The sequence below is a fragment of the Humulus lupulus genome, chromosome 2 (assembly GCF_963169125.1).
Source record: "Humulus lupulus chromosome 2, drHumLupu1.1, whole genome shotgun sequence".
NCBI classification, from domain to species: domain Eukaryota; kingdom Viridiplantae; phylum Streptophyta; class Magnoliopsida; order Rosales; family Cannabaceae; genus Humulus; species Humulus lupulus.
Genome location: NC_084794.1, coordinates 272,426,501 through 272,453,405, shown reverse-complemented (window position 1 = coordinate 272,453,405; position 26,905 = coordinate 272,426,501). Strand labels below are relative to the sequence as shown.

The window sequence follows — 26,905 nt, the reverse complement described above, 5'->3', positions numbered from 1 at the left end:
TATTTGGTTTCCTTTATTCCAATTTTCGGAAACCCTCTTTCCTTTTGTGTGATTTTTGGTCAATAATATGATTCCTTATTTAGCATATATTGTCTCATTTTGTTTATAAAGGAAACAAAGTTTATTGCAAATATTCGGTACTTACCCAAAGTTATTTTTGGATTATTTGCTGATATATTTCCGTGCAGCTCAAGGATTGCAATCAGGAAACTGGTTCTTAATGACATTAATTATTGTTTCCTTTTTGAGCTTGTTTTGATCCGACACAGGTCTGAGCTGTCCCCACCGATATCGCATCTATCGGATCAACATCTTCTAAATAAGGCAACTCTTCGACAATCAAGAATAACTTCTGTGATTCTTGCCTTTATTAGAAGAATTCTTTCTCTGCCTTTGTGAGCACGAAAAAGACTCTATAAATAGGGCTCTAAAGGCAGTGAGAAAAGTGAACTCTTTGGTGTATTATTTGTGAGCATTATTGTAATATTTGTGAGAGTTCCTCCTTGTATTCAAGATCATAAGTATTCACGTGATCTTGTAGAAATATGTGTGTTTAGTGGTGAGTTTATACCATGTTCGTGAGTGAATACACATTGTAATTTGAACACAACGTTTCTAGTCTTCGGGAGAAGATTTTTACAAGCCTTGCGTCGGGAGGATGCAAGCACTCGCTGGCCATTGAAGGGAGTTCAAGTGGTTGAGCGTTTCAATCAAGATCAGATTAGTGAAGAGAAGTACAACAAGTTGCGGCAAATCTCAAGAGGGAGTCTTGTTTTGTTTAAGTCAATGTTTTTGTACTTGTGATTCTTTATTAATTGTTTTTATTCTCTGGGCGTGGCCCCAAGGAGTAGGTTATCCGAAAGGGTTTCTGAACCTTGTAAAAATTCGTTGTGTTCTTTATTGTTTTGCACTGTCTTTTTATTGTGTTCAGTTTCTGTCGTGACAAGTTTGGTTTCTGTCCCGACAGAACTGTAATCTGTGTAAACAGTTAATTATCATTTCGCACTTTAATTAATTTACTTGGTTTAATTAATTTGGTAATTACTAAAAACGGAATTTCATTCTCAAATGATATCTATATACAAAGAAATTCATTGCTTCAAAATTCTCAAAAAATGAAGGTTGTGACATTTATGGCTACACATTATCATAAAGTTCAAAGGTGTAAATTCTATTAAACTATATTCCAAATAAAAAATTTATTCCACAACCAAAATGATGGAATCTATACCTGTTGACGCCGTTTTTCGTCAACTTAAAATATAGAGCACGTAAACAGTAAAAAATATGGCAAAGAAGAATAATACAGTAAAACAATGAGAGTTTTTTACGTGGTTCAGCAGTTAACTCTGTCTAGTCCACGAGTCTTTTTTATTAGGACTTGGGAAATTTCTAGAAACTTTTCAGGGATGAATTCTCCAGAGATTTCCCCAAGATCACAAAATTTTCGTCCTTTACAAAGGTACATGACATCTCTATTTATAGAGGAGTTCTCAGAATCCAATCCCACACGTTTCGGGAAGTTATTCTGTAAATTAATAAATTTAATTACTTTAAAGTTTGTAACTCCTATATACAAGGAAACGTCCCCTGAAGACCAGGGGGCGTATAACCGACTAGTTAATATCCTTTTATTGTAGGGAAGTTAGAACAATAAATATCTCTTGAACGCATGGACTGTGCCTCCTCAGGTGACTCACTAAGCCATTCGAGGTCAGCAATCAGCATCATCCCAGTCTAGGTCTCTGAGTAAATTACGAGCTGTATAACTTTCCCCAGGACTAGCTAGGAGTGGGTAAATACCACAGAGGTCATTACATTCCAAGCTTACACCCTTGCCAAGCTCGGGCTACTTGATCCAAAGACACCCGACAATGGACATACTCTGATACTATGTCTTTCGAGCTTAGAAATAATTTCGAGGTTACATAACTTCGAGATTGCCACCTTGCCTCGAGGTTTGGCGCCTGGACCACGACCCATGCACTTTTGGTATTGCGAGTTCACACTTGATGAATCCAGCTTTCGAGGTCACAACCTCAGGTCTCGAAATCTGGGTGTAACAATACCTGAAATCTATGCCTGGTGGAATGATTTCTCCTGAAAATTGGAGGGACAACTTAAAGAAAATATTCTAATCCCTAACCATTCTAACTGATGATTCAAACAAAAAAAATTCTAAAATCTATTTTTGAAGTCACTTTAGTATACCAAAATCAACCATCAAACTTTGAGCATTAGGTTATAAAGGTTTGCTAGGCAATATCATAAATAGACTTTAATCTTTATTTTATTATCATTTTATGGAATTAATAGATTTGACATAGCAAGGCTGACCTGGAGAGTTTTGGGTCCTATGAAAAATTAGGGATTATGGGCCATTTTTGTAGAAACTTTCTAAAAATTTATGGTATTTTTAAAAGAATTTTTTAAGAAAAAACATTTATTAGTCTGAGGGGGGCCTAAACATGGGCCTAGCCCCTTAACCAAAGGCTGGCATCGTAGGTTTAAGAAAAAGACAGTTTTACAAGCATAATAAAATGTGACAAAGCTACCTAACAAAATAGAAGATTTATCAATGTGATCAAACTACTTTTCTAATTACCTTGGAAAGAAACTATACCCTATGTGCTAACAAAAGTTTATATGTATCAAAAGTGTGGGCCATGTTAGGTATAAGATGAATCTGTATAGGAAAGTTAAAAATACTTTCATTTTAAAAAACAAAACAAAGATAAATAAATAAAAAGGAGAAGGGTGCTGCTGATGAATAATGTTAAGGGCTGGCTGGTCTTTTTAGAATCAAGCTTCAAGCATTGACTCACACCTTGAACCTTCCTATCCCAACCAACATATTACCTCCCCCAAAAAAACAGAGCTTTTACCATAGGAACCAAATTGCTGAAGTTACTACTATATTTTAGCATTTTATCTGTCTATAACACTGACCATTAATTAATCAACATATTAAAAATTATCAATGATCAAAAAGGTTATAAACTTGGATACTGCTTTTATATTACATAAAATTTACTAAAAGTTGCTACAACTTGTTATTTTATAATACATTTTGAAAAACACTAAGACTTAAATTTTCATGACTTTGTGCTCCTGTTCTATATTTTTTACTGTTAAATTGAAGATTTGTTAAAGTTAAAACTTTAATCAGTCAGCACATACTATTGTTATGTATTTGCCTTTTTTTTTAATGTGATATTGGTAATGACATTGGAAAATTATCAAGGGCAGATCATCTAGAATGTCAATTAATTTTTCTTTTTTAGCTGAATATGCTTGCTCACGCCTTATTATAAATATTAATAAATAAATAGGGGCGCCATAATTGTCTAGGAAACTACTTATTGAAACCTATAATTTCCTACGGATCGACCAAAAAAAATATATAGCTTTGCCAACAATTTGAAGTTATTAATATATGGCATTAAAAGAGGGTAACTGTTCTCACTAACACAGTATGATATATGCAGCCTAGCTTAGCTTAATTATAAATACCACCCCAATGTGCCTATTTCTTCAACACACACTAAGAAACCACTCCAAGTTCAAAGCCTTCTCCTTCTCATTTCCTGTTTCACATTTTTCAAAACCTTTGTTCATCATGGGAGTTTTCACTTATGAATCCGAAATCACCTGCTCCATCCCTCCAGCTAGGTTTTTCAAGGCCTTTGTTCTTGATGAAGACAACTTCGTTCCAAAGGTTGCTCCTCAAGCAGTTAAACAAGTTGAAATTCTTGAAGGAGATGGAGGGCCTGGAACCATCAAGAAGATCACTTTCCGCGAAGGTAAACTAGCTACTTGTGATCTTTTAGTACCTTACGTAGCAAGAAACATAATTTTTTGTTGAATTTTGAGTAAGATGGTATGCAAGGATTTTGAGCTCAAAGTTTGATGTTTTGTAATGATTTTAAGGGAGTAAATTCAAGTATGTGAAGCGCAAGGTCGAGTCGATAGACAAGGAGAACTTATCTCACTCCTACAGCATAATTGGAGGAGATGCTTTGGAAGGCAATCGGCTTGAGAAAATCACATACGAATCCAAGTTTGTTGCATCAGCTGATGGAGGCTGCATAATTAAGACTGTTAGCAAGTACTGCACTATTGGTGATGCTCAGATCAAGGAAGATGAAGTTAAGGAAGGTAAAGAACAGGCCACTCAAATGTTCAAGCTCTTTGAGGGTTACCTCAAGGAAAACCCTGACACTTACAACTAAATTATAAGGCTGTTAATAAAGACTTTATTATATGTAGTTACATATATATATTTATATCAAAATGAAGCTTTTCTAGCAGCTATATGAAGGTGTGGCTTTTCATAGCTTTTTCTTCATGTATCCTTTCTAAACTTTCCCAGGCTTGCCAATAAGATTGTGAGAGTTGTGAGATATTCTGGTTTATATATGTAAGGTTTGAAAACACATTACATATTTTCCTATATATATATATAAGAATAATATGAAAATACTATACTTACAAAATGATGGTTTGTTCATCATTTTTGTTAATATTTGTAAGTTTCTTTTTCTTTTAAATTTCTTAAAAATGATGAATATATTACATAGTTCAACGATTTAAAAGAATCCCATATGTTATTTGGATGTATGTCATATTACCTATAATTTCATATATACATGCAGAATTCTAAGATCTACACAAAGATAAAATAATATTAAGAGAATTAGACTAACATATCTAAGTAACAGTTTACTTTGAGGAAACTATAATATTCTATAAATCACTTCCATATATCCGTACAAATCATATGAATACACATTTCAATTTGCATCATACACCATTGATATTGATGAGACTAGTTGGTGAATGTAGTTTTCACAGATTAGTATACCAAAATCAACCACATACTAATCTTAAAAGACGATATCAGAAAGTCTCAAATTCTATTTTATTTAATTTTATTTTTCTGTTCATGGAGTTAAAAGACTTGATAAAGGCCTCGGTTTGCATAAGATAAGTGGTTTGCATAAGTGGAAGCTTTGACTTATTTTTTATAACTATTATAGAAAGTTTTTTTAATGAAAAGTTCTTTTTAAAGTGTTTGGATATTAATTAAAAAATATTTTTTATAAGTTAATTAAGAATAATAAAATTATTCTAATTTACAAAGTTATTTGAAAAAAGTTAAGAATCCTAACTTCTCCGAAAAAATATTTTAAATTAAAAAAAAATACTTTCTATTTTTTAACCAAATACATTCAAAAGTATTTTTTAATCCTAGAAGATAAAATGGGCTTAAAATAAGCTTAGCCAAATAGAGTCATAGTAAACAGAGAAATTATAGTAAATGGCTCAAAATAATCGCATCAAGAAGCAAATGTCCTCTTTTTTTAAATTATAGAGAAATGACTCTTTTATATTATTGATTACCTAAATTGTCATTTTCTATAATATTTTTATTTACTTAGGAGTGTATGACTTTAATATAGTAGTATATGTATATTAGTTTTGTTTAATTAGTTTTTTTTTTAAAGTTATATTGATTTTTTAAGTTTTCAATGAGTTATTGATATTATTTTTCAACTAGTGTATATATTTTTTGTGGTATGGTATATCATTTTTTTATGATATTTAGTTTCTATCTTATTATACATAATGGTAGTATATAATTTTGTATGAGGTATATACATTTTAATGGTAGTATATCATTTTGTTAGAGTATATACGTTTTTTTAGTAATAATTTTATAAATTTTGTTCGCATATTATTTTTCAACTCAGTATATGTCTTTTGTAATATGATATATTATTCAACAACTCATAAAAAATGAAAAAAAAATCAAAATAACTTAAAAAAAATTTATTAAACAAAACTAATATACATATACCATAATATTAAAATATTTAGAATAAAATAGTAATTTGTTGAATGGCATATTTGGTAATATGTAATATTAAAAATGTGGTTAGGCTATTTCACTACAAAATTAAAAACATAGACATTACTTATTTTTACATGGTCATTTTGTGCCAAGTCCCTAGTAAATATTAATTTAAGAAAATACATTATTTTACAAGCATAATAAAATGTGACTAAGCTAGCTAACAAAGTAAAAGATTTATTAACTACTTTTCTAATTACCTTTGGTAAGAAACATTATGTCATGTCATGTCATCTACCAAATAGTTATATTAACAAAGGTTTTGTATGTATCGAAAATGGAGACCATGTTAGGATGAGATGAACAATTGATTTTTTCTTTTGACTCTGTTTAGGAAAGTTAAAAATAATTTTATATCAAAAGAAATAAAAACAAAGATTTTTATGTTAGAGAATATATATATTCAATGGGAATTGAGAATCCAAAATACAACTCTAAGCAAAATGTTACAATAAACAAGATGATAGATAAAAAGTGTTGCAATTCTATTGCAAAAAATTATAATAGGAAAGATAATAGATAACAAGTGTTACAACTATAGTGCAAAAATATAAGTAAACAGAAATAGAGGATGATAGATATATTGATAATAAAACTCAAAGCATTACAATACAAATAAATATATAAGATTGAAGCAAAAAGTAAAAGATGTAGAATAACAAAATAATAAGAAGAATCTTATACTTACAGAACTAAAGTATAGAGTAATGGGGATCACCAACTTGAACAAGGTTCAAGACCTTTGTCCAAATGATTAATTTCTCATATTCTCTAAGCACTAAGGGATCTCTCAAGGAAATAGCTCTCTGGAATTATCAACCCTCTATGGTGTATTTTCTAGCCAAGTGCTTTGTGTATAGAAAAATTGTGTGTCTTACAAGTGAGAATTAGACTCCTATTTATAGAGATTGAGATACCATTTGAACTTCAAATTCCACCAACCCTCATGACTATTACCAATGTTTGATTGGATGTTTATGGAATTAAAATGGAAATTTGGGAGTTACTTAGGATGTTAGAACAGTTCAAATTGGAAAAAACTTGCAAAGTGGTTTTGGCTGCCAGCCTCACTGGCCGCAACAAGGAGTATCAGTGGCCGCGGCCACTGGCCTTTGTCCCCAAGCCGCGGCTAGGAATAATCAGTGGTCGCGGCCACACACAATTTTCAATTTTTCCAAAACGTCTCAAACCATTTCCCACATGATTTTGTAACCTCCATACACCTAATGAGAGTTAAGAACATGTCTCCAACAGCCATATTTCATAATAGTTTTGTGAAATCCAAACTCAAATGTGTAACATACAATCTACACATTATTGGGTTATATTTGGGAGTTACAAGTTTGTAACTCCAAAATATGTCACATTTGGGCACACACATGTGTCCAATTTTGTGACTCTCAATAATATGTTACAAGGTGTGCAAATCACATTTTGTCACATTATTTAATCTAACATTATATTATTTAAAATAATATAACATTCCCCACTTAGATTAAATAATCACATTTTGTAACACTTATTTAATCAATCAAATATTATATTAAAATATAATATTCCCCCACTTGATTAAATAATCACTCTCTATAGAAACATTTGCATTGGTGAATAAAATAAAATGTCTTTCGACTTAAAGTTTACCTTAGTGTAATTATCACAAAGTTTGTTGAAATTTTTGTTGTCGAAGCATTGAACCATTATTTCTTGATAACAAACCAGTGATAACACACACACCTTTGATATGTTCACTTGAGACCGCAATGTCTCTCTTTTGCACCGTTAATGGCCATATGCACATTCCATTCATAGACTTTTCTTAATAATGACTCTCAATTCTCATGAGGGGCGGCACCACCCCTAGGTCTATATAGGTAGAACTCTTACAGTATTTTGTTACCCTAAAATACTTGTCTTTTCAAGACCGAGTTCTATTAAAAAAACCTTTCGGTTTTAACCCTCATTTTGATAACACAATAGTACTCATATCTCAGATGGGACAAAATTTGAGTACTACTACTATTCACTTGATTGACTTGTTATTACCTATTGAACCTAATACTAGTTTGGTTACTAGTATTAAGATAGGTTACCATCAACTGCGAATCTCTTTAGGGAGTCTAAGTCCCACCCCTCGAGATGTAGAAATGATTCCATTTGAGTCATTTTTTTCTTATGTATGCCTACTGAAACACTCTCATTATTTTATTCAAACTTTGTTGCTAGATACAGTTTGATTAAAATAGTTGCACCATTAAAATAGTAAGTTTGACCATAGTCAACACCCCCACTATTTTATATTTCAATATCCAAGATATACATTTTCTTGAATATTAATTCTAGAAACCTCTTTGTTTCTAAAATTCTCCTTTATGTTTTAAATTGATTCCTTCTTGAATGAAAATATTAAAAAACAATAACTTTAGAATTATCCATTCTATACACATATCAAACATGTGTAGAATTATCCATTCTATACACATATACCCAAAGTAATTTAGAATGTGGAATTCCAAATCACCCATTTGATAGGATGACCAAATTAATCAACCATTATGAAAATAAATTGATTAACTTTGGAGCATCACCCCCCACATTTCTCATATAAAGTGAAAATATCACTTTTAAATAGAAATCTCTTCATTTCTATTAAGTCTTTTATCTTCCAAGATAAATATAGACTTATGATTCACAAAGTTCATCATGAGTCATTTAAGCCACATGATAAACTCTCAATAGATCAAGATAAAAAACCTCAATGTTTATCTTTGTTTGTTTACTTGCTTAAGCAAGACACGCTTCTTTGAAAGTAACTTTCACTTAGTTTCTTTCTTTTATATATTTCACAAAATAAAAAATGTGAGCACAAATGTAATGTGAGAATTTCTCAAACAAATAATCACATTATGGAATAATAGGTCTACACTTTTACTTATTATTTTAACAAGTTCATTTTGAAACTTTGATAATATCTCACACAAATGTCTCATAGAAAAATAAAGAATTATCATAGAATAATACTTCAATTTATTGATAGCTTTCAAGATTACAAGCTTTATTATAGATCATTACATGAAAACAACCATTTCCCAACAAGGCACACAAACATGGTAATTATGCTAGGATCTCTTCTTCCTTTTCAGTAGCATTTACCTCATTCTCATGTGGGTCCTTTCGATACCTACATACTCTAGCATAGTGCCAGATTTTCCATAAACAAAACAATGACCTCTCATGTCTTTGAATTGTCCATGATCTTTCTTTGGACCTAAAGGGCTCACACTACCCTTTTTGTTGTTGTTGCCCTTGGGATGCTTGTGTGAAACTGCATTGGCCTTGGAAGTCTCATCTTTAGACTCATTCACACCCTTGTCTCTAATTCTCGATTCCTCTTCAATTCTAATGTGTTTTTGGATCTCTCCCAAAGTGTAATCATCATTCTTATGGAGGATTCTTTTCCTATAGCTCCTCCAAGTTGGGTGTAAGTTTGTCACTATTGCACCAACTTGAAAGGCATCAGGAAGCTCAATCTTGAGAACTTTAAACTTGTTCACAATCACTTGTAACTCATGAATTTGAGGTAAAAGAGTTTTTCCATCAATGAAAGAAAATTCAAAATATTGAGAAATTAAGAACTTTCTTGTACCTTCTTCCTCAACCTTGTACATACTCTCCAAGGCATCCCAAATCTCCTTCGCGGATTTAGTATTGGTATAGAGGTCATATAGCCTATGAGATGGGCATTAAGGATATGACCCCTACAAATAAAGTTGTCCTCTTCTCTCTTCCTTCTTTTCTCCACCACCTCGGGAGTGTCTTTGTCGAATGGCTCGGCTAGAGGTGCCAAGGATGACTCAAGGAAGTAGGCTATCTTGAGTGTTGTCAAAAGGAATTTCACCTTGTCTTGCCACCTAGTGAAATTGGATCCATCAAACCTATCCAACGTCACTAGGTCTTGGTTCATGATTTTTATTGTCTCACCTTTCATTGAAACAAACAAGGGATAAGATTTTGATTGTTAGAGAATATATTATATTCAATGGGAATAGAGAAACCAAAATACAACTATAAGCAAAATGTTACAATAGACAAGATGATAGATAAAAATTGTTACAACTCTATTGCAAAAAGCTACAATAGGCAAGATGATAGATAAAAAGTGTTGCAACTCTACTACAAAAATACAAGTAAATAGAAATAAATGATAATAGATATATTGATAATACAACTCAAAGCATAACAATACAAATAAATATATAAATAGAAGCAAAAAGTAATAGAGGTAGAAGAACAATAGATAAAATCTCACACTCACACAACCAAAATGTAAAGTAGTGGGGATCACCAACTTGAACAATGTTCAAGATCTTTGTCCAAAAGCTTATTTCCCCTATTCTCTAAGCACTAAGGGATCTCTCAAGGAAATAGCTCACTCGAATTATCAAGCCTCTATGGTGTATTTTCCAGCCAAGTTCTTTGTGGATAGAAAAATGGTGTGTCTTACAAGTGAGCATTAGGCTTCTATTTATAGAGTTTCAGATATCCTTTGAATTTCAAATTCCACCAACCCCCATGGCTCTTACCAATGTTTAATTGGATCTTTATAGAATTAAAATGGAGATTTGGGAGTTACTTAGGATGTTAGAACTGTTCAAATTGGAAAAAATTGAAAAGTGGTTTTGGTTGTCAGCCTCACTGGTCGCGGCCAGGAGTATCAGGGGTCGTGGCCACTAGCCTCTGTCTCCCAGGCCGCGACCAAGGATAATCAGTGGTCGCGACCACAAGCAATTTTCAGCATCAAAATTTTTCAGTTTTTCCGAAATGTCCCAAACCCTTTCCCACATGATTTTGTAACCTCCATACACCTAATGAGAGTTAAAAATATGTCTCCAACAACCATATTTCATAATGGCTTTGTGAAATCCAAACTAAAATGTGTAACATACAATCTACACATTATTGGGTAATATTTGGAAGTTACAAATTTGTAACTGATTTTGTAACTCCAAAATATGTCACATTTGGGCACACACGTGTGTCCAATTTTGTGACTCTCAATAATATACAAGGTGTGACAGATCACATTTTTTCACATTATTTAATCTAACAATATATTATTTAAAATAATATAACATTCCCCCACTTATATTAAATAATCACATTTTGTAACACTTATTTAATCAATCAAACATTATATTAAAATATAAGACTTTTTGTTTTAAAAAAAAAAAAGAAGAAGGGTGCTTCTAAATGTTGATGACAAATGTTAAGGGCTGACTGGTCTTTTCAGAAGCCAAGCTAACAATAAAAATAATTATTAAACTTTTAATTTTGTATTATATATTATTATAATAATGATACTTTATAATATTTAATTTTAGGGAATACACTCATTTGGTACCCTATGTTTTTGCAAAGTATCATTTTGGTACCCTCTATTTTCAATAATGCTCATATGGTATCCTGTATTTTAAAATCGTACATATTTGGTACCCTAAACTCAGATTTGATAGATAAAATTTTGTCAATTTAATCAAACTGCTGTCAATTATGTAAGTTACAAATTTAAATTTAATTACATAATTACATATAACTGGTGACAGTTTGATCATATTTTTTTGATATCATGGTTCATTTGGCAGTGCATCTTGTTAGAGAAGTAAAACTATGTGGGCCTGTATGTTTTCGTTGGATGTATCCATTTGAAAGATTGATGAAAGTTTACAAAGGTTATGTTAGAAATCGAAATCGTCCAGAGGGTTGTATAGTTGAGGCTTACATAGCAGAAGAAGCGGTTGAATTTTTTACTGAGTATATTACTGATGCAGAAGTGATTGGTATTCCCAGAAAGACAATGAGTGAAGATGTTATTGGAAGAGGCATCAACAATGGAAGGCTCACCTTAATAAAAAAAGAAGACTGGGATGTTGCTCATCGAAATGTTCTAGAGAATACAATTGAAGTTCAAGCTTACATAGAGTAAGTATTAATATTATGTGAAATGATATCTAAGCAATGATTTATTGTCCTAATAACAATATTCTTAATTTCAGAGAACACTTGGAATATCTTCATCGTGAGAATCGAAATAAATCAAGAAAGTGGATTCAAGATTACCACCATCGGACTTTTCATCAATGGTTTCGTGATAGGGTAGCCTATTCTAATTCCTTCATTATAAGTATACTTAGTTTTTAAAAATAACTATATCAAAATCTATAATTTATTTTACATTATGCAGATTCAATCTGAATTGAGTATGGAGTTTCACAAAGTATCTGAAAACTTAAGATGGATTTCATTAGGTCCGACTAATATGGCAATTAAACATGATGGATTTTTCGTGAATGGATATAGATTTAGTACAAAAGCTCGTGATGATGTTAGAGTGACACAAAATAGTGGTGTATGTATTGTTGCAAAAACTCTTCAATTTGCTTCAGCTCGTGATAAGAAACCATTTTATGGAGATATGAAATTTTATGGAGTCATTGAAGAAATATGGGAGCTTGATTATCGTGATTTTAGGATGGCAATGTTCAAATGCAATTGGGTAGAAGACAAGTATGTTATATCAGATGAGTTAGGATGTACTTTAGTGGATCTCAATAAAATAGGCCATAAAGAAGAATCATTTATATTAGCAAGTCAAGCAAAACAAGTATTCTATATTCAAGATCCATCAGATTCAAGATGGTCAATTGTACTTGCATCACAACCAAAATTCAGAGGTGATGATGATGATGATGATTATGAGATTGGCGAACTTCAAACTTTTGAGAAAGAAATTGGAGATATCAATGAATTTGAGGGAATCGAATCAATAGTTGGACCATATGTTCGAAGAGATTTTGATGGAATTTGGATTGTAAGTTTGTATTTAAAATATATTTTATTTTATTGTTGGCACACTTGGTGCCTAATTGAGACTAAAAGCCTCAATGAGATCCTAGGTTCGAACCTTTGAACCTGGGTCTCACCCCAATTCCCAACCCCCATAACCACTAGACCAAACATAGTGGCTTTGTATTTAAAATATTCTTATCATTTGTTTATTTTGTTTACTGATCTTTATACTTGTTTTTTCTTAATAGGATCATGGACCATCCTGAAGAGCATCCCGAAGAGGTACTTGAAGATAATGCAGACGAAGGTATCGATGTAGAAGAGGCTGGTAATGAAGACCCTACAACAAAGAAGAAGAAAATTAGGCAGACTAAGGGGATAGTGCGATTGGCAAAAATAATTGCTGACAAAATCAAAGGAATAAAGATAAATTTAAGGTTTAACAAGAGAGGGCAATCAATTGGAACTCCGGAGAGAGCGTTACAATGCTATTTGGGGATGCAAGCAAAGTCAATGGTGTCATTTACATATGATAATTGGCATGATGTTCCTGCTGCAACTTTGGAGAATGTTTGGAAAGATGTAAATGTAAGGTTCATAGACTGAAGGTAATCTTTTAAACTTGTATATTATTATTTACACTAACTTGTATTGTTAAACTTTGTAGCTAGTTTTTCATCTTAACGAGGGAATGAGAAAGGAAGTGTTAAGTTCAGTAGGCATCAAGTGGAGGGCATTCAAAACATTTTTGACCAGAAGATTTGTAGCTCCTTACCTTAACAACCAAGATTTATTGGAAGCAAATCCCACTGCATTTGATGTGCCTCCAAAAAGATATAGCATTCCTGAGGAGGAATGGAAAAACTTCGTCACCAAAAGAAAAAGTAAAGAATTTCAAGTAAGTGTACAATACCAAGTTTCAATTTTTTTTATTCATATATTAATTTATTGAAAAGTTAAATTATTCCAATTGAATTAGGAATTTAGTAAAAAAACAAAAAGAGAGGCGTGCTGCTTTGGAGTATCCTCATCGTTCATCACGACGCAGTTATAAAGAAATAGAAATTGACCTTGTAAGTGAGCTTTTAATATTGATTTTAATTTTTGTAATGGTTTAATAAATAACTAATTGAGTTTTATTTTGTTGTAGCAAACTAAATTAGGCACAGATGAGCCAATAGATCGATCTATACTTTGGAAGGAGGCAAGGAAAGATGCATCAGAAAATTATGTAAATGAGTGTGACAAGCTTATAGGAGATGCCATTGTATGTTGTAAACTAACTTGGATTTTTTTTTATCCTTCATTATATTTCATTACTAAATTTATGAAATTAAATATTGCAGGATGACCTTCTAGATAAGAGAAATGAGGGAAAACTTGTAGAAGTTGGGACAAACGATATATTGACACAAGTGTTAGGAAAAAAGGAGCACCCTGGTAGAGTAAGAGGCCAGAGTCGTGGCGTTACACAAAGAGACTACTTTTTGAAGCCAGCAGGAGGTTTTAGTGGACTTCAACAATATCAATTTCAATTTCAACAACACCAAACTCAAAAATACTTAGATGACTTTAAAAAGTTAGAGCAATCCTTTGAGCAAAGACTACGTAGTCAAGCTGAACAATTTGAAGTAGAACGAAGACGAGAAAGAGAAGAACGAGAACGAGAAAGAGAAGAACGAGAACAAGAACGAGAGTTGTTTTTGACAATGTTTACAGAATTAGCAAACCAAATTTCATCATTAAAAGGAAGTGAAGTGAGTTTGCCTACGATAGTTTCACCAACAAGTGTGACCCCTACGCCAATGGAGGTGGTAAATGAGTCTTTGGTTTCTTCAAAGTTATTTTATTCTTCACCTATTCATATTATTATTGAAGAAAATATATATTATAACATAAATATTATTTTGTCCTCATCTTGAACTTGTAGGTTAATCAGAAGTCTAGATTATTGGCAGAAAATGGTGATACTGTTGTTATTGGACGAATAATGGCAACGAGCGGAAAAATTCATTGTGTTGACTTAAGAAAGGGTAACTATCGTGTGTAAGTGGATGAGTGTTGCAATGAAGATGCTAAACTTATGTTTCCTATTGGGGATGAGATTTCTATAGTACATCAAGCTGTTGGCCACTATGTTGAGTGGCCATCTCATATGATCATTCCTTACGATTCAGATTTGGTAAGATATTGAGAAACAACTATATTTAGTGATTAAATTATTTTTCATGACTAACATGTGTTACTTTCATGTTGAAGCTACCTCAGAAGTCAAAGAAGCAAAAAAGGAATAGTTCACCAATACCTAATGCCCCAATGACACAAGACAAGTCTCATCCTTCCCAAAGACTTCCTAGTCAAAATGAAGTAGTGTCAAGCAAAGCTAGTGCCCCAATACTCTTCAAGATTCCTAGTGGGGTTCCTCGATTTATCAAGTGTCTATTAACTACCGTGAAGTATGTGGAGCCAAGTTTCATGGTCAAAGTTCCAATGGATTTTGAGATATTAGGCCATGAAAATGATTTATACATCTCACAAGAAGATATAGTCCACGTTGGCTTAATGGAAGAGATTGGAGCATCATGTGTATCGTTATATATCAGGTATTAAATATTTTTAAATAATCATAAGTTTTTAGATGACGTGTTTTATAAATTTAACAAAGATAAATATTTTTTTTTATGTAGAATTTTATACTTCCAATTAGTGAAAAAAGAGATCAGTCACTTTTTTCGTTTTGTTGAGCCAATTTGGTTATCAAATGTTGGATCCACTGAAGAAGAACGAGTTGAATGGGTATCAAAGCGTATGATTGATTCAAATCCGGGTCAGATGTGGTTGTTGCCATATCATAGGGGGTAAGTTTTTTACTTTCAGTATTTTGTTAGTGAATATATATAATATTAATAATGATTTGTTTTTGTGTTTTTGTTAGAAAGCATTGGATGCTTATAATAATTGATTTTGATCACCAATTGTGCTATTTCCTGGATTCTCTTCACAATTTTCCACCAGATGAAATCAAATCACTCATTTCTCGGTAAAAATCTAACCAATTAACTACATACTCTTAAATTCATTTAAAAATTAACGACATCTAAATGTTTATGTTTTTATTGCTTAGTGTCTTTCAACATTTACGCACAAATAATGCGAAAACTAAGGGTGTCGCGTGGAGAACTGTTAAGTGTCCTCGTCAACCATTACAATCAGTACAATGTGGATTCTATGTTATGAGGATGATGAAAGATTTCGTGACAAATGAGTTTTCAATGCGATGGCTAACTAGTAACGTAAGTGAAAATATTCATTATTAAAGTTCTAGCTTTACCTTAATATTAAGTATATTAATTCAACTCATGCAATGAATGTTGTTTTAGTGTGGCGGGAAAAACTCTTACACAAAGGATGAGATCAATGAAGTACGTGAAGAATGGGCACAATGCGTCATGGATTTGATGAGTACTACATAGGTCCGCTCACTTTTGTTAACTTAGACTTTTAATGAGATATACTTACAATGTCAACCTAGACTTTCTTGAAGATATACACACTTTTGTTGTCTAAGTTTACAATGCTTATATGAGTCATTTTGTAATTAACTTAAGACTTGTTATTTTGGATAATTACTTCAAATTCTAGTATTTTATATCACTGTAATATTTATTTTGTTTTGTTCAGTTTGTTTGTATAAAAAGCATGATTTTTTTGGGCATAATACACTTTTTAATAAAATAACACCATAAATCGGTTCTAGTAAAACTAACAATAGATGTCTACACCATAAGTCGGTTGTGACCCGAATTATCATGTTTTACACCAGAGGTCGGTGTGCAACTGACCTACCATGGTTTACACCAGAGGTCAGTTGGCGCCAAATCGACCTCTGGTGTAAGACATGGTAGGTCGGTTTGCAACCGACCTACCATGTCTTACACCAGAGGTCGGTGTGCAACCGACCTACCATGTCTTACACCAGATGTCAGTTTGCAACTGACCTATCATGTCTTACACCAGAGGTCGGTGTGCAACCGACCTACCATGTCTTACACCAGAGGTCGGTTTGGAACCGACCTACCATGTCTTACACCAGAGGTCGGTTTGGCGCCAACCGACCTACCATGTTTTTACATCATAAGTCACTGCATGGTAGGGGTGAGCATTGGGCGGGTTGGTCGGGTTACAAGGTATTTTTACCCGTCCAATGTCATAATCGGGTTAGCAAAAATGACCCGTAACTTGCCCAATTAAGAATTTTTTTTTTAAACCGTCCAATAATTTGGGCGGGTTGGTCGGGTTAACCCGCCCAAACCGAAATGGGATTTTTTGGGGCGGGTTGGGCGAGGGTCGGGTTGGGCGGGTTGGTCGGGTTAGGCGGGTCAACCCGCCCAAACAAATTTTTTTTTTTTTTTTAATTTTTGTAATTTTTTTCTTTTAAATACTAATACTAATAGTGTGAAGTTTATCTTTTCTAACTTAAAACAATATTTTAAATTTATAGTAAAAAAATAAAACAAAACTTAATTAATTTATATATATAATGCTTAATTGGGCGGGTTAGGTTATATTGGGCGGGTTGGGTTATATTTTCAACCCGCCCAATGAAACAATTGGGCGGTTTAAATTTTGGTCGGTTTATTCGGGTTGCGTTTTTTGGCTGTTTTTTCGGGTTGGTTTGGGCGGATTATTCGGGTTGGGCGGGTTGTAAAAATTTCTGCACAGCCCTACTGCATGGGAAGTCAGTTCCCAACCGACTTATGAACATTCAGAAGTCGGTTTTTACCCGACTTATCATGTAATTTTTGTAGTAATGCTCCTACCTACAAGGGGGAAAGTAAGGGGGTTAGCTAAAAACCTAATAAGGAAGTACAAACAATAATAAAACATAATAGCAAGAACAGTCCCATATAGAATAGCGACATTCATAATAATATCCAATAATATCCATAACATTCATAAAACATTCATCACACCATTTTGGTCAACTTTTGTGACACTCTTTTGGTCACTCTTGTGACATGTCTTCCCTTTATGTTGTAGCATTAGCATCAGTCACACAAACATATACATTATCATAAAACATTAGCAACAATACAACAATCCAAGAGTAAGTACTATCTAACTTCCTCACCTCAAATCCAAGAAAATTCAAAGAGTGTAGGAACTGCACTTCACAAAGAGCATAGAATTGTACCAAAACACTTGCCTTAATATTACATTCAATTTATTAAAAAAAATCACGTAAAGGTACACTTGCATGTACCATGCATACACATAACTACCTAGGCTGAAAACCACCCATTTCAAACAATAAAATATAACCATGTTTCAACACTTGGTACACCTTCAAATCAAGCACTAATAACATGTATACCTTAGCATATGAAAAATAACACCACGGTTGAGACCTCCAAAGAGTACTAGCTTTCTAAATAAATATTATCAATCATTTATTCATGCTTGAAACAAGTAGCATTCTACACCAAAACCCTACATAGCCAAAACATGCACCATAAATCAAATACCAAAAACAAATAAGCCACACACGAACAACCCTAGTTGTAACGACCCGGCATAAACTAATTAATTTACTAAATAATCTATATTTAAGTAAATCAATATATTAAAAAATTTCTTTAAGAAAAAAAAAACATTTATCAAAACTCATTTGAAACAACATGAATTAAATACCTTTTACAAAACATGAAACTCGAGATCTCGTTATTTCAAAATAAACCATCTTTTACATGCATATCATAGGTAAAAATACAAGTTATTAAAACACAACATATATATAACCATGACTTGGAAACTTTAAAACCATGCATAATTAGCAACCCCTTTGACCCCCAGGTCAATTGTTCAAGACATGCACACATTTGACTGAGCCTGCTCCAACTCATCACCCATCAATTACGCTTATGCATTTACCTGCAACTCAGAGTACTCATGAGCTAACGCCCAACAAGAAGAGCTATATAGGACACAATCCCCAAATCCCAACAATAAAACATAAAACATAGACATAAACGAATTCATGTCATCACTACCTAAAACTTATGTTATTCCTAACTTATACCCTTACATACATTATAAAGTTCAACAATAATTCATATTGTATCGTATCATTCTCATAGCATAACTTTACATACCATACCATAGCATAACATAACATACATTAATCATAGCATATCACAAAACAATCATACGTATTACCGGTGTTGTTCTGGCCGTAAACCAGTGATGATCTGATTAGTTGTGCAACCGAGCACGAATTAACGTAAGCATGCATTTTCATAGCATAAGCATGCCACACAGACATACAACATATTCACACATATCTCAGTCACACACAAAATGCATCACTCATAACATAATTCATATCATAGTTCATAGCATAATTCCTAGCAAGTTCACAACATAATTCCTAACATTAAATCATAGCATAGTTCATAGCATAACCTCCTGGCTGGGCCGAATGGAACTTAGGGGCCTGGCTCCTTAATTTGCAACAAAGCTTTTTTTTTATTTCTTCTCTTTGAAAATGCAGTTTGCTATCATTCTTTTCTAAGTTTTACATACACCAAAAATACAACATATTGCATACAAAATAAACATAAATTAAATCATAATAAAATATTTTCAATTATAAAATAAATCATATTAATTCTTCGAAAATATTAATTACAAATTAATTTAATTTAGCATATAAGTTCAATAAAATAATATTTTTGACCTTAAACTAAACAACAACAATTCAAATAATTAAACTACAACATTTCATTATAATATAACTATAAAAACACACAAAAATCTATAAAATTACATTAAAACCAATAAATTCAAAATTACTTAAAAACTTAACAATTCAATTAAAAACTTAAGAACTAAGCAACAATTAGCATATAAAATATGGTAAAATAACTCTATTTTGTAGGGTTATCAATATATATATATATACAAGAGGATTTAATTCAATATAATAATATAAAAATTGTCTATTATCACTAAATAAAGTAGGAGCTTTATTTAATAAAGATTATGAGTACAGTCTGTCTTCTATTTAAGACTGAGCAATTGATCCATACTGTTAAGTGTAGCGATGCAAAGAGATAGAGGTGTCATATACAATATAGATTGTATTGGACTAGGACACAATGAAAGAAATAACTTCTGATAATCTCGGTTAAAATATAGAAAGTAAAAATTCATCAATCGATGGTCGTTTGAGGCTTGACCTCCATCCTGAAGTGAGTATTGAACTCTTATTTGTGCTTTTATGACTTTTGACTTATCGGGTAAGATTCAATATTCCTACAACCAGATTCCTGACATCTTGGAGTCATAGAATTGCAAGTCGCTGAGAACATACTTCATAGATTTGGAATCTGGTCGTTACTTAAATAAAAGCATATTAGTTGTTCCTTTTAGTGTTGATTCAGGGCTTGAACATAAAGCGCTCAATTTCTATTAGAGAATAGAAATTTTATTCTGTAATTAAATTTATAGAATAATATTCATTAGAGGATCAATGAAACTAATTGATAAAGACATAATTAGAGAGGTTATCTGACATTAAGACCTAGCTCTAATTATGAACAACTAGCAAAGGGTCATAAATCATGCAATGACTAAATCAATGGACGAGTTTGTAGTTATAGCTTTTAATAATATAAGACTATAGTTTTAAGAGTTCAACTATGAATTTCTAGTGGAATAATTCATAGTTAATAAATTAATTAATGAAACTAAGAGTTAGTGAAATTAATTAAATTATTGGAGCTTAGAACTACGAGTCCATACCGTCCCCGTACTAGCTCGATAACACAAATGAAGGATTTTGGTATTAAAAATAAATAATAAAAAATAATAAAGTATTACTTTTAATCTCACAAATTTATATTATTTGTGAAATAATATTTAAAACATTATTTATGAAATAATATTTAATGGCAAATAAAATTATATTGATAATTTTGTGAAATTAATTTTTTATTGAAAATTAATTTAATCATATTTAATTTTTTGGTATGATTGTATACTGCATAAAATAATATGATAAACGCCCACAAAATAGCATTTTATAGAGATAAAATACCACAAGGCCCATAGCCATGTAGTTGGTACCAACCATAGTCCAAATGGACTGTGGCCCACACATAGGCCCAATGAGATTAGGGCTAGGTCTTCTTTTTATTGTTATATAAATGAAACATAACATCAAGAGATAAGATAAGACATCATATGCATTTCACGTTATTTATCAGGAGAGAAAAATAGAGAACTTTGTTCTCTATGTATTGTGAGAAGAACATTCTCTCATATGTTGAGATTCAAAGTGTGTACTTGTGTATCCTACCAAATAGCATAGACATCCACATGTCTCCTTCTCTTTGTGTGAGCCATAGTATGGAAGATGGTTGGTTTGGAGGCTAAGACATTATTTGATCTACACGTGTTCTACATCTAGAAAAAGTATTTGTAATTTTATATATGGTTCAGATTCATGTCGCATGAGAAATATCTCATTCTAGTTATGGTTCCTAGAGTTATTTGCTATTATGCTTTAATGATTTTTATTATCGCATTCAAATGTTATCCCTTGCTTCCGCTGCACTGTCAATCACATTATCAAAAACCAACAATTTTTCGGCCTTGATATTCTTGCCACGGAGTCTAATTGATTTCCTAGGAGGCATTATTTCCAAATGCTTATGCAATCAAAGACTCAGACTTATCAGGCAATGATAACAACATCAAAATTGTCTCGCGGTCATAACCTAACAAAATACAAAATTCCACATTAAAAAATAATGCTCATAAGCATATCTTTCATATCAGCATATCAATCAAGGGACCATGCTATATCAATATATGTCATGCTTCCTACTCTAGCATGTAGATAAGGCAATATACTTCAAATAAGAAATTAAACAAATATTCAACCCATTACTGTAACGCCCCAACTCCAGGGACCGCTACAGTGCACATTGCAAACAGTGCTAAACTTGCTAACCGAGTCGTTTGGCCATAAACGTGTAACTAAGTATGATTAGCGGTTTAGGGGCTAAAAACTTTGGTTAAGATATAATGTTTCACTAGAATGTTTACTGTATACATTGGGATCCCAAAGATATAATTTCAGAGTTTATTACAAGAAAGTGTTTACAACAGGCCGTTCTAAGCGGCAAAACAAGGTTCAGCCCTAGTTCCACTTTCAAACCTCGCCCAAGTATTGGTCGAGCAGCTGCATATGTACACGTCATCACCTAAGCTCTCCAACTCAAGGATGGTCCAGCTTGAGCCGAAGCCCTTTACCTGCACCACAAAGCACCTGTGAGCCGAAGCCCAGCAAGAAAACTCATATGCTCATAAACAGTCATATCATGACACCAAAACATATCTGGCATGCCTAGCATTCATAGCTCTATTCAGCATGCAAATGAATTCAAACAGATGCTGGGGTATCCAGGATAAGAAGTCCTGGCCTTCTGATTGGAGGACTATCAAGTCAATCCTAATCAGATGAGTGTCGCAACACTTGAGGTTCCGATAAACCATGCTGAGTGACCGACAAGCAAGTCACTAACTCAAGTGGAAGGGTGGTTGTTGGGTAAGCCTCTAACCTTCAACAGGTTCTGGTAAACCATACTGAGTGACTGACAAGCAAGTCACTAATTCACATGGAAGGTTGGCAGTTGGGTAAGCCTCTAACCTTCAACAGGTTCTGGTAAACCATGCTGAGTGACCAACAAGCAAGTCACTGGGGCCTCAGTGCCCAAAGCCATGCATATGATGATCAAAATGATCATACAGAGCTCATAGCTCTGATCAGATGAGTGAATATCACTTTGAGGTCCTGGTAAACCATACTGAGTGACTGACAACCAAGTCACTAGGGGCCCAGTGCCCATAGCCGTGTAACAACACTGTTACCTAGGCTTTCCTGCAATGACTCTAATGACTAGCCCTTGGCTAGATAAAAGCTTGTTTATATTCATCGAACTTGAGGTCGGTCTTGCATTAATGCTCTTTGAGTCATCCAATGCAGAGGGTCGATTAGGTCCAATCGACATAGCTTGCACTAAACACACTAGGGTTGTCATGACTACTGAGTTAGCACGACGTGACCAGTGCCCAGTACCACTGCCGAACCTGACTAGTGAGTCACGGCTTCACAGTTGATACTAACACCTTTGCCAAATCTGGCTAATGAGTCAGCCCTGTGTGACCAGTGCCCAGTACCACTGCCGAACCTGACTAATAAGTCACAACTTCACAGTTGATACTAGCACCTTTGCCAAACCTGACTAATTAGTCAGTACCATGCACAAGTAAGCAATGCTATCAATGTGTATCATATGCCAATCATCCAAGAACAGGGCATTCAGCATGCTTACTAAACAGTTGCTAGCATAATTATGATCATGAACAAACACAGAGACTCAAGCTCTGACCAATCTCATATTCATCATTCATGGCATGCCCTAATCACATGTTTCTCGTGCATCACATGCATCGCACTTAATCATCCAGCATGCCTCAACAATAATCATATGCAAATGGGCAAGATTGCCAAGCATTCATTATGCTATCCATGTTTACATTTAAACATCCAACATGCATCAATCATAGCCATGCATGTCACATATGGGGTGCAGTTTTCTTACCTTGGGTTCGAGCAAGAATTAACAAAAGAAATGACCTTTGAGAACGATCAGTCCTTTGGTCCTTTAATGGTCACCTAGTCATAACCAATTATGGGATTCCATCAATAAAATGAATAAAAAAAGGTTCCCAAACCAAAACCTAACCTCCGGGACCTCAAACACCACTCAACCGGGTAGTAGGTTCAACCCCGAGGCCTTAGGCTTGAATCCCCAAGCTAAAAACACTATTCTAGCCAAAATTGCCTAAAGGGCTGCGACCCTCCCCTGCTGCGCCGCGGCGCGCCCTCCAGACAAAGAGGGCCTCCCTGCCAGACGCCAAGGGCCGCGGCGCTCCACAGCTGCGCCGCGGCGCTCAGCCCAGACCAGCCATAAGGGCTGCACGCACCAAAGATTCTCCCCTGTATTTTTGCCCTTCAAACCTATCCCAAACTCCAACCTAACACCCAATTCAACCACCAAACATCACCCATAACTCCCCCTCATCAAAACCCAACCAAACATACACAAAAACTCTCCTTGATTCCCACTTTCTACATCAAAACCCATAAGCTGAAAACCAAAAGGAAAACAGAGCACAACCTGAGTTTAGTGACTAGAACTCAACTTAAAACCAGTTTTGAACCTCCCTCAATAGCTAAACCAAGTCCACAACCTCAGCCTTTGAGTTTCCTAGCTTGAAACCTCTCCTAGAGCTCAAGAACACCAAAGGAGAAAATGGAGAGAAGTGATGTACGGGGAAGAGGAAGAGAAACCCTGTTTTTGTTCTGTATTTTCTACAGCCTTCAAGTCATATAAATCCTTAAGGTCAAAAGACCATAATGTCCCTAGGCCAATTTAAAAGCTTCTAAACACTCCTAAGGGTAATTTCGTCATTTCCAACCTATACCGTTAATTATAATTAACGCTCTCCAATTCCCGCTAATCTCAACATTCTCAAATGCCAATAAATCATACCCCATTACCCTTTAGTTCCCGGTACTGTTCTAATCATCAAAATGACCCCGAGACTCACCCCGAGCCTCGAACCTAATCCCGTTATGACTAGACCGAAAACTTGCATCTCATGATCGTCTCATGCCGAATGACTCGAACCAATCCACATATAATGTGGTAAAATTATAATTCACCATATGCATAAAATTACACAATCACGCCCCCAACAGCCAAATTACTAAAATGCCCTTGCATTTAAAATATGAGCCCATATGCATGCATTCACCATCATATAATAATATAATTCACATAAACATGCATATAACCATTAAATACCATAATAAATCAATGATGGCCCTCCCGGCCTCCTAATCAAGGTCTCTTACCTTATTAGGAAATTTGGGGCATTACAATTACCCACTAAACCATGAGTTGAGCTTGTCTTTGGCAACGAGTGTACATGTTCGATCGATCTTCAGGAACCATAAAACTTTGGCAGCTGTGATACAAAGTTGTGACGCCCTACTAGCTTGGGATCGTCACCTTAAAATAGTGTTTATCTTGCTAAGAAAGATGGTTTGGACCCAAAATTGTGGTTTAAAACTTAACAAGAAATTAATACACCAAAATTTGATCAAAAGGTATAAATCATTTCATTACATTCATAAAATTTTACATGGGATCCCATTTAGTTTAAACAAAATAATACTTTTAACTTATGTTCTCAAAATGGGTCGACCTAGGTGACAAAATCAAACTTTTGACTCGAGTCGATCAGATTAATCAAACCTGTAGGTTAAGCAGGTCGAACATGTACGCATCACCGCCAAGCTCTCCAACTCATGGTTGATCTACCTTTCCTTTGCCCTTACCTACACCATAGAGCACCAGTGAGCCAAGGCCCAGCAATAAAAGTCTCACAAGGAACAAAAAATAATCACAGTATGCATGCATATCACAATTCACTTAATTCATAAATCGTAAACACATATATTTTAACATATAAACATTTATCATGACCTATGTCGAATAAGAAACATCACTAAGTATCATGATTACGACATGCCGACTGAGTGTATACTACACTCCACAATTGTCCATGCCATCACGACCTACATTCCACATGATCTTAGTTGAATACAGTCCATACCGATCAATCACAAATAAACTCAATATAATTAAGCATAACAAATAGGTACAATAGGGTCAGTGCTTTCTCTATGTGCAAATGCCAACTTTTCTTACCTGGAGTCCAGTCTCAGAGATAAGATGACCTCAAGTGTGATCTCCTTTCAACCCTTTTAGAAACCCTAATCACAACAAGTATCGTACACCCAATTAGAAACCAAATCTACATACTCAAGAGTCAAACCCAAAATTTTGGGACCTCCAAACCAATTTATCATACCATTGGAATTGTCCCATAAAATGCTGAACGGGTCCTCAAAACAGATTACATAAATCTCGTACAAAATGATAGAAAAATCGAAAAAGGCATTTCGTGGTACCCAACGCGGTCACGCTAGCCGAAAGTTTTGAGAAACTAGGGCATTGGTGTGATCGCGCATGTGCCCCAGAAATGCAATCCGGAACCCATAAATCCAATTCCCCTACATTTTTTTTTTTCAGAATTCAAACTTGCCAAATTCGACCCAATCTGCACACAACCCAGAATTTGTGTTCCAAAACAGGTATACAACAAACATACCTCTAATAACATCAACCCAACCTCCAATTCCAAGTTCCAAATCAAAATTCAAGAATTAGGGCTAAAATCCCTAATTTTTCACCAATTCCAAACTCAACCGAATTTCTGGTTTTTAAATCAAATTCAACACTTACAACAATCCACAAACATGTCTCTACTACTACACTCATCTAAAACCCCTAGGTTCTTTAATTTTCGAAATTAAACCAAAAACCCTAAATTCTATTCAATAACAACAATGAAGAACAAGAAGGGAACCCATACCATTTTATGAGATTTTGATTCCTAGGTTAATGGTAGGATTAAAAGCTGCCAATTCCCCTTCCAAAAGCTTAAATTCTCCTATAAAACTTATAAAAAATTGAACAAAGCTTGATCCTAGCTTGAGAGCCTTTGGTGAAGAAATGTTTAATGAGGATAGTAGAAAGAAGAGGAAGCTAGTAACGTAAAATGAAAAGAAATAAGAATCATTGTCATCTTTTACTAACTATACCTCCAAATGACCAAAATACCCCTCCCATTTAAATGCCCACTTAACTAACCTTAAGGGCAGTTTGGTCATCTAACCACTATTACTAACTATCCAACTAATATCTAATTATTCCATTAAACCCCATTAAATATAAAATTCCAATAATATCCATCAAGTATAAAAATTTCACCAACTAATTTTATTCCCATAATACCCCCTCGAACTCGACTAAAGCCGGACATTTCCCATTGTGACATTTCTGCTATTACCACTTGAAGGAATCCACTATTGCCACAAGTCACATATTCCCACATAATAATGTGAACACACTACACATAACATATAATCACAAATATACCCTCAGC

The 26,905-nt window shown here is 33.8% G+C and overlaps 2 protein-coding genes across 2 annotated transcripts; both read left to right on the top strand.

The window, feature by feature from the left end:
* The first annotated feature begins 3,489 nt into the window (after positions 1-3,489).
* Positions 3,490-4,525, top strand: LOC133819434 (major allergen Pru av 1-like). The gene is made up of 2 exons (XM_062252696.1): positions 3,490-3,803; positions 3,931-4,525. The coding sequence occupies exons 1-2, from the start codon at positions 3,521-3,523 to the stop codon at positions 4,230-4,232; spliced, it is 585 nt and encodes a 194-aa protein (XP_062108680.1). The 5' UTR covers positions 3,490-3,520; the 3' UTR covers positions 4,233-4,525.
* A 10,518-nt stretch (positions 4,526-15,043) lies between these two features.
* On the top strand, positions 15,044-16,355 carry LOC133816685 (uncharacterized). The gene is made up of 5 exons (XM_062249048.1): positions 15,044-15,360; positions 15,445-15,615; positions 15,693-15,797; positions 15,882-16,050; positions 16,138-16,355. The coding sequence occupies exons 1-5, from the start codon at positions 15,074-15,076 to the stop codon at positions 16,228-16,230; spliced, it is 825 nt and encodes a 274-aa protein (XP_062105032.1). The 5' UTR covers positions 15,044-15,073; the 3' UTR covers positions 16,231-16,355.
* Positions 16,356-26,905: the final 10,550 nt, after the last annotated feature.

What these genes read in the sequence shown, in the direction of transcription:
- LOC133819434 (XM_062252696.1), top strand. Translation starts at nt 3,521, where the DNA reads ATGTGCCTATTTCTTCAACACACACTAAGAAACCACTCCAAGTTCAAA. An exon ending in GAAGATCACTTTCCGCGAAG is followed by an intron (nt 3,804 to 3,930) that starts GTAAACTAGCTA and finishes AATGATTTTAAG; the next exon opens with GGAGTAAATTCAAGTATGTG.
- LOC133816685 (XM_062249048.1), top strand. Translation starts at nt 15,074, where the DNA reads ATGACACAAGACAAGTCTCATCCTTCCCAAAGACTTCCTAGTCAAAAT. An exon ending in TGTGTATCGTTATATATCAG is followed by an intron (nt 15,361 to 15,444) that starts GTATTAAATATT and finishes TTTTTTATGTAG; the next exon opens with AATTTTATACTTCCAATTAG. An exon ending in ATCAAATCACTCATTTCTCG is followed by an intron (nt 15,798 to 15,881) that starts GTAAAAATCTAA and finishes TTTATTGCTTAG; the next exon opens with TGTCTTTCAACATTTACGCA.